At 41.2% G+C, this 8,170-nt stretch overlaps 1 protein-coding gene across 1 annotated transcript in view; it reads left to right on the plus strand.

Moving 5' to 3' along the window:
- LOC113215457 (uncharacterized) overlaps positions 1 to 8,170 on the plus strand; it is a 44,991-nt gene that overhangs the window by 21,102 nt on the left and 15,719 nt on the right. Inside the window, exon 4 of the mRNA XM_052269959.1 lies at positions 6,479 to 6,710. Coding sequence (XP_052125919.1) covers positions 6,479 to 6,710 — 232 coding nt within the window. The remainder of the gene's footprint in view (positions 1 to 6,478; positions 6,711 to 8,170) is intronic.

Raw genomic sequence — 8,170 nt, forward strand, 5'->3', positions numbered from 1 at the left:
AACCTCCAGGCGACTCATCATCGCCCGATATCGCCGTGTCACATGGGAGGGTAGGAAACAAAAATCCAATCTTTATAGCTATGGTCGGTTGAATCAGTTTTCAATTCTCTTTCCAATGGTGAAGTCATCTTTGTTTTTATTGCAAAGATTTCTTAGAGTATTATACTTTACCCCCTCTCAAATACGCAGTTTTTGCCTCAAAATTTTAGGTATTTGTATCTCGTAAACCGTTTGAGACACAGAGCAAAGATTTGGAGTGGATTCATACTTCACGAATAACCTTTATTTTCGAGTCAAAACCCAAAATCGGTTACCGGATTCGAAACTTTTGGTAGATTAGGGAAAGAACTAAGCTCACACTTGGTCAGACTTGTCCACGGCATCGCTTCCAGCTCCCCAGATAGTTCTTTTCCTTCATTTACTAGTGATATTTTGACTTTGAAGTTATTTCATACAAAAATGTCACAGATTATACAAAAAATTATAAGGAATTATAAAATTATAGAATGATTATAAATTATAGATAAAGATTATAAAAGATTATGGATTATAGACGTGATTATAAGTGATTATAGGGTCGTGTACTATTGATTATACGAGTTGTAGACCCCTCGCATTGCACACTCTAAATGTCAACACACTAACTCTGAAAGGACTTTTATTGTCCGTAGTAAAACGCGTTTTTGTGCACATCTCAACCGGATACAGACTTGAATCCAGCAAGTTACGAGTGAGCATCCCTTTTCTAGACAATTATTTTTTTTGTCCATCATTAAGATGCAAATTCCTCACTTGTAAGCGACGGGGAAGTCACTTACTAGTTAATAGTTCGTATACACCTTTCCTCAAATAGTCCGAAATAAAGGCGAAATAGATCGAAATAGACCCAAAATGTCGCAATAGCCGATAAAACATAATTCAAAGTAGCCGATAAATAACCGAAATGGCCCGAGAAATACCACGAAGTAGGCCGTATGCTACGAACCCTACACTCTAAATGTACACTCTAAATGTCAAGGGACAATTTTGTCCGTAGATTTGCAACGATTTCGTGCACATCCAGAAAGGATGCAATTTTGTTCCTAAAACTAGACAAATTGTGTGAAACTTCACACAATTTGTCCAATTAAGGGAACAAAATTGCATCCTTTCTGGATGTGCACGAAATCGTTGCAAATCTACGGACAAAATTGTCCCTTTACATTTAGAGTGTAAAAGAACAATTTTGTCAATAACGAGGGAACGGTTACAAGTTACAAAATTGCTCCGTTAGAGAGGACCACAGTAAAAACAATGAATCATTTTTTGAGGAAGAAGGAAAAACTTTGAGGAATCTCTATGATTAAGGAAGAGTTCTCCAAACTCGCCTCAGATTTTGAGGAATCTTCTGAAAATGCGGAAGAATCCCACCTTTTGTGAGGAGACTTCCTCGAAATCTGGGGATTTTTTGTCAAACCAGGGGAGTTCCTCAAAGTTTTCCCTTTACCCTCAAAAAATGAGACATTGTTTCTACCGTCACGGATTTCAATTTTGTAGTACACTCCAAATATCTAAGGACAATTTTTGTAACTAGCACCGGACTTCTGTGTGCATAACTAGCTCAGATACAATATTGTAACTACCAACACACATTTAGTGACTAGCAAGTCACAATATTGTATCTGATTCCAGTTATGCACGCAGAAGTCCGGTGCTAGTTACAAAAATTGTCCTTGACATTTAGAGTGTACACTGCTCATCAACATAAGCAGGCGGATTTTTCAATCTGACGTAGATTCTATGTTTTTTTGAGTAAGGTAGCTGAGAATTGACATGCAGGCGTCCCAATCATTCATCTCGAGGCTCAGGAAGTGCGCAAACCGTTGGCCACCCCTAACGAGCTGTGCACACCCTAAATGTAAAAGAACAATTTTGTCCATTTTACAAGTTAAAAAATTGTTTCGTTAGAGAGGACAAATTCCAATTTTGTTGTATCCTCATGGACAAACTTGTTTCCTGTTTCGTGGACAAGACATTTGTCCCAGCGAGTGAACGTTTGAATCCGTCCCTCTTTTCGCAACAAATTTGTTTCCAAGGGGGGGACAATTTGTTCAAGGAACATTTTGTCCCTTCCAATGACACACTTTGTCTTTAAAATGACACGTTTTTGTCCATAGATCTCTTGTCTGCGGCTATGGACAAACATTTTGTTGCTAGTTTAAGATACAAAAAAAAGGTTCCTTTACATTTAGAGTGCACCCCCTAGAGTGGAGGAGGGTGAAAAAACCGGCCGTAACAACTCCAAAATTGGCACTTCAAGTCCTCGGAAAGACCAGATTTTTCGTGAGTCGACCCACAATTTTGTTCTCATTCGAACGGTGTAAGCAAAATTGCGATCGGACCAACTAACCCCCTTCCACACTCACCCCCCCCCCCTCTCGAAGGGGTGAGTTTTGAGGTTCGTCAAATCGAGCTCTATATCCTCTGGGGAAGTACCCTGTATACAGCCCTTGTGTTTGTTTTCGAATCGGGCAACCTCCGGCCAAACCACCCCCGCAATCACGCAACCCCTTTTTGAATATCGGCCATTTTGGAACCTTAGGGTTAAAGTTTCGGCATGAAACTTTCAGGAATGATCCTTTTTGCCACCTGGAACACATTTTAAAATGACACATTTTTGTCCATAGATCTCTTGTCTGCGGCTATGGACTCACAGATGCACTCACAGATGAATCTTGCAATGAACAAAAATTGTCCCCTGAGATTTAGAGTGCGTATGATGTGAATTGTGTGAATTGGGTCACGTTCCTTACAATATGATGTCACACGATGGCACATTCGTCATAACGTGGTATTTCCTTGCATTGCTCTGCCTTCAAGGGCTCAGTGATGGTAGGCGTGACGTACCTACATTATAACGAATGTGACATATTTTGTGTGACACAATGCTTATTATATTGAATGTACAACGTCCACGTCATGATCATGACGCCACAGTATTAAAATTACACTCTCAGCCCGTTATTGACAATTCGTATGCAAAGACGAACTTATATTTACAGCAGTATTACTCACAAAATTTCTTGGTAATATGCATTTTCTTGAAAGATGATGCTCACAATGAGTCATTTTAAGTCCACTAAAAAAAATATTTTAATCCGTTTTACAAGCATGCCTTATTCTCACTAAATCTGCACCTGCTAGATTCCAATCTGCAGCTGGTTGAGGTGTGTACAAAAACAAAAACTCGTCTTTCTATGGACAATAATAGAGCCCCAGTAGGGTAAGCATCACAAGGGACAATTTTGTCCGTAGATTTGGAACCGATTCGTGCACATCCAGAAAGGATGCAGTTTTGTTCCTAAAACTAGACAAATTGTGTGAGACTTTGCACCATGATAGTAGGACCTAAGATGGAGAACCGGCATGGGGCCCCAAACCGCTACGCCACTGCGCGTTTCGACGTGTACACTCTAAATGTAAAGGGACAATTTTGTCCGTAGAAATGGAACCGATTCGTGCACATCCAGAAAGGATGCAATTTTGTTCCTAAAACTAGACAAATTGTGTGAGACTTTGCACAATTTCTAGTACTTCCAGAAAGGATGCAGTTTTGTTCCTAAAACTAGACAAATTGTGTGAGACTTTGCACCATGATAGTAGGACCTAAGATGGAGAACCGGCATGGGGCCCCAAACCGCTACGCCACTGCGCGTTTCGACGTGTACACTCTAAATGTAAAGGGACACTTTTGTCCGTAGATTTGGAACCGATTCGTGCACATCCAGAAAGGATGCAGTTTTGTTCCTAAAACTAGACGAATTGTGTGAGACTTTACACAATTTTGTCCATTTAAGCAACAAAATTGCATCCTTTCTAGATGTGCACGAATCGGTTCCAAATCTACGGACAAAATTGTCCCGTTACATTTAGAGTGTAACTCCCGTTCAAGAGAACTTACACACAAAAGAAAAACTGGTTTAGAATCTAGGATGTCTCCTGATTTGCCGCATATAAAAACAATTGTCGAACAACAGTCTGGAAGTGGAGGTATGGAAGCTCAAAGTTACGCCGCCGCTGTCGCGGACGTGGCGCCTCTGAGCGCCACCGCCTGCTGGCAAGATCTTACAAGGGAACCTTTTCAGGTGTAAATCTCCGATTTCGTTGGTACTCGGAAAATTTAAAGGTTATTATAATAGAAGTCGGATGGCACTTGAAATTCTTCCTAAACTTAACATTTACTAGGGGTTTACTTAAGCCTGACACTGTTTTTTGCTTCAAATATCTCTCTACCGCTTTAACGGTTCAAAATAGAGCAAAACGGTCAAAATATTGGCCCACAGGGCACTACTTTGACGAGTTACCCCTTAGAACACTGCTTCACATTTTTTTAAAAAAATATTTTTTTCTAACACCTTACTCCTACCTTATATAGGGGAAAACTAAATGTCAGGTTTAGGAAAAATTTCAAGTGCCATCCGATTTCTACATAAATAACCTTCAAATTTTCCAAGTTTAAACGAAATCGAAATCGAAAGAGATTTACACCTGAAAAGGTTCCCTTGTTAGCCATGCGGAAGTTTTTTTCTTCTTCTTTCCACTCCGAGTACGTTAAATATTGATATCAAAAGGAGTTTGACATAAAATATGCCCCCTATAGTGCAGCATTTTCATTATTTGAGAAATGAAAACAACGAGAATACGCCCGGATAGAGAAGAAGAAAGAAAACACTGCCGGAACGGCTAAGATCTTGCCAGCAGGCGGTGACGCTCAGAGGCGCCGCCTCCGCGACAGCGGCGGCGTAACTTTGGGCTTCCATATCTCCACTTCCAGACTGTTGTTCGACAATTATTTTTATGTGCGGCAAATCAGCAGACATTCTAGATTCTACAACAGTTTTCCTTTTGTGTGTAAGTTCTCTTGAACGGGAGTTACACGTCGCTACGCGCAGTGGCGTAGCTGATCGGGGCCCCAAGCCGGTTCTCCATCTTAGGTCCTACTATCATGTTTACACAATTTTGTCCAATTTAAGGCACAAAATTGCATCCTTTCTAGATGTGCACGAATCGGTTCCATTTCTATGGACTAAATTGTCCTTTTACATTTAGAGTGTGCACCTCTGCTTGCTCGGTCTAGCGCTCGTCCAAAGCGAGGGCGATCACCACGTCGCCGCTCACCCGCCCAAAAACTGCCTGGTCTCGCAAGGGAACTCATAAGAAGGGTTAGTCCCCTATTGTGTTCCGCCTTGGGAGTTTTGTAAGGTCAGTGTCAGAAAAGACGGACGAGAACAACTAACAAGGCGGTGAATATCAGAACAAAGAGTCGTAACTACTCTCGTTCTAGGAAGCAATAACGTATTTAATTAGTAGCAATAATTTTGGTTCGGATTTTCGGATTCGGATCGTTTATTTGTTAACACGGAGTGTTAACGTTTTTAGCGGGTTTACACGCAGAGCTACAGGGGCTCAAAGTCGTTCAAAGGGTTATGAAGTTCGGGTTTCGGAGTTAATCAGCCCCCCCCCCAGCCAAGATGGGTCCAGCTGCAGGGTTGGTATCACACTAAATGTAAAGGGACAATTTTGTCCACAGATTTGAAACCGATTCGTGTACATCTAGAAAGGATGCAAATTTGTGCCTTAAATTGGACAAAATTGTGTTAAGTCTCACACAGTTTGTCTAGTTTTAGGAACAAAATTGCATCCCTTCTGGATGTGCACAAATCGGTTCCAAATCTACGGACAAAATTGTCCCTTTACATTTAGAGTGAGAACTGTATCACGAGAGTACAAGAACTCAACTTTTTCCGAACGAAAAGTTGGCGCGAAACGCGAACAGTTGGTGTAGAGGCGGGAACAAACATCGTTCTCTTGTGTAAATATTTTTGCGAATAAACTCCGTTCCTGCTCTAGTTTCCATTCTGTACTGCAGAATTGAAAATCCCGAAAATGCCCTTTTTAAAATAGAGGACTATTAACGTCCTATACGATCGGAACAAGTTTTGGGTGCCCTGTCGGGCAGGAGGGCTGTTTTAGTCTTTCTTCAGAACTAAACTCCGATGCCATTATCTGTAACTATTACTAATTATTACATCCACGCCTCGGATGTGGGTCGCTCCGGTGCTTTGGAGTCAGTGGGAGTGCCAGTGGGAGAGCAGGCCGAATGTCCGACACTTAGGCAACACGTCAAACACCCTCATAGACTCTAAATGTAGAAGGAATATTTTGTCCATAGAAATTGAACCGATTCGTGCACATTCAGAAGGGATGCAATTTTGTTCCTAAATCTAAACAAATTGTGTGAGGCTTTACACAATTTTGTCCATTTTAAGGAACAATATTGCATCCTTTCTGTCTGGATGTGCACGAATCGGTTCAATTTCTATGGACAAAATATTCCTTCTACATTTAGAGTGTATTTTTTCCCAACTTAATGAAATTTGAGGAGAAACGGCCGTGTTCGATCGGTCGAAGTTAACTTCATACCCAATGTTTTTTGCAGCGCCTGGTTATATCTGATGAGACGCTGCGCATGGACATGTACAGTGGTGACTTCAGACAGGGCTTGCCACAGCTCCGCCACGTGGGCTTTTGCGGCTTTCCTGAACAACCGTGGACGAGTGATCAAGAGAATGTCATGATACTAGATATTTTGAAGAACAGAAAGGAATTCCTGAAAACGATCGACCTGGTGTGGACGAACCACGGCGAAGAGGTGAACAGCATGTTTCCTGGTAAATATTATACTCTCTGCAAAGAATCACACTCGCAATATAAAGGAATAATTTTGTTCATTGAACTGGAACACGCACTAAAAGTGAAGGAGTTGCCAAATACGATGCAAATAGAGCGATATTGTGAAGCCAATTTGACGACTCTTGTGGGAGCGAAATTAATTACATCGCTCGTTTGAAGTAACTTTTCGCGACATTTTTGGTTACGAATAAGTCTCATTTTGAGTCATTTCGCAAAAATTGCTCTAGCAGAGCGATAAAGCCTATACGTCGCTCTATTTGGCTGAGCCGCCAAGCAATAAAAATAAAGAATCTGAATAAGAATAAGAGGCGAAGCCTTACAGTCGAGTGGAGTAGCCCCCAGGAGTTTGGGAGATCACGGCCCAACTTATGGGGATCCAACCTTCCCAATCGTAAAGTTTATAGGGTTGATGTGAGTCAGAGAAATGTTGTTCTGATCAGAGCACTACAAAACTGGCTGCGAAACTAATTTTCGAGCAATTATTACCGTTTGAAAGATAACTGAGGTCAAAGTTAAAATGAGCGCTTGCTTCTAAAACGCCTCACGTTGCAGTCTGTGCGTTGGCAAGCCTGCGCATGAGAACGGCATGGTAGATCTTAGGTATATTTCGTACGCACGAGAAGCGGCGTCGAGTAAATGGGCAAAATGGGGACAAAAAAAAAACAAAGGACGAAAGAAGTTGAAAATTACTTCCCCATGGTAATTAATTGCCAACATAACAAAATCACAAAACAACAGAAACGCATATCGCTTTCGCGACCAGGGATCAGCCTCTTTGTCTATAACAATGCCTTGTAGGGAAAGAAAGGTCACTCTACGTTTTACAGTGCGTTCTGCGATCGTTTTTCACTCTGAACAAGCAGGCCCGCCCTTCCGCAATACGAAGTTACCAGCTTCACTTCGCTCCGCCGGCAACGCCGTTTAGCAGGGCACTCACGGAAAAAAAGAATTTGCTCCCACAACTAACGATTTTGTTTACATAGACATAACAAATAATTTTTAGTTGCAGGAACAAAGAAATTGCTATGGGAACCAAAATTCTGCTGCCACAACTAACGCGTCGCTATGGTCGGCTATGGTAACAAATGCAACTGTTCTGGTTACTAAACGAGGATTTTTTCTTACAACAAACGCATTTGTTACCATAGCGACGCGTTAGTTGTGACAGCAGAATTTTGCTTCCCAGAGCAAATTCTTTGCTCCTGCAACTAAAATTGTTTGTTATGTCCATGTTAACTAAATCGTTAGTTGTGAGAGCAAATTCTTTTTTTCCCTGCTGGTAAAACAAGTGTTTAATGTTAAACGCCAATTGGTGTTTATAAGTTCATTTGTGCATTTTCTCAACACAGTGTGGTGTTTAACTAGGTTAAACGTCAATTGGTGTTTAAACTTTAAAAACTTCCTAAAAGTATAGCAGCTGCATGCCATATGGTTCCTA

This window comes from Frankliniella occidentalis, unplaced genomic scaffold (genome assembly GCF_000697945.3).
Source record: "Frankliniella occidentalis isolate FOCC.00 unplaced genomic scaffold, Focc_3.1 Scaffold5, whole genome shotgun sequence".
Lineage (NCBI taxonomy): Eukaryota > Metazoa > Arthropoda > Insecta > Thysanoptera > Thripidae > Frankliniella > Frankliniella occidentalis.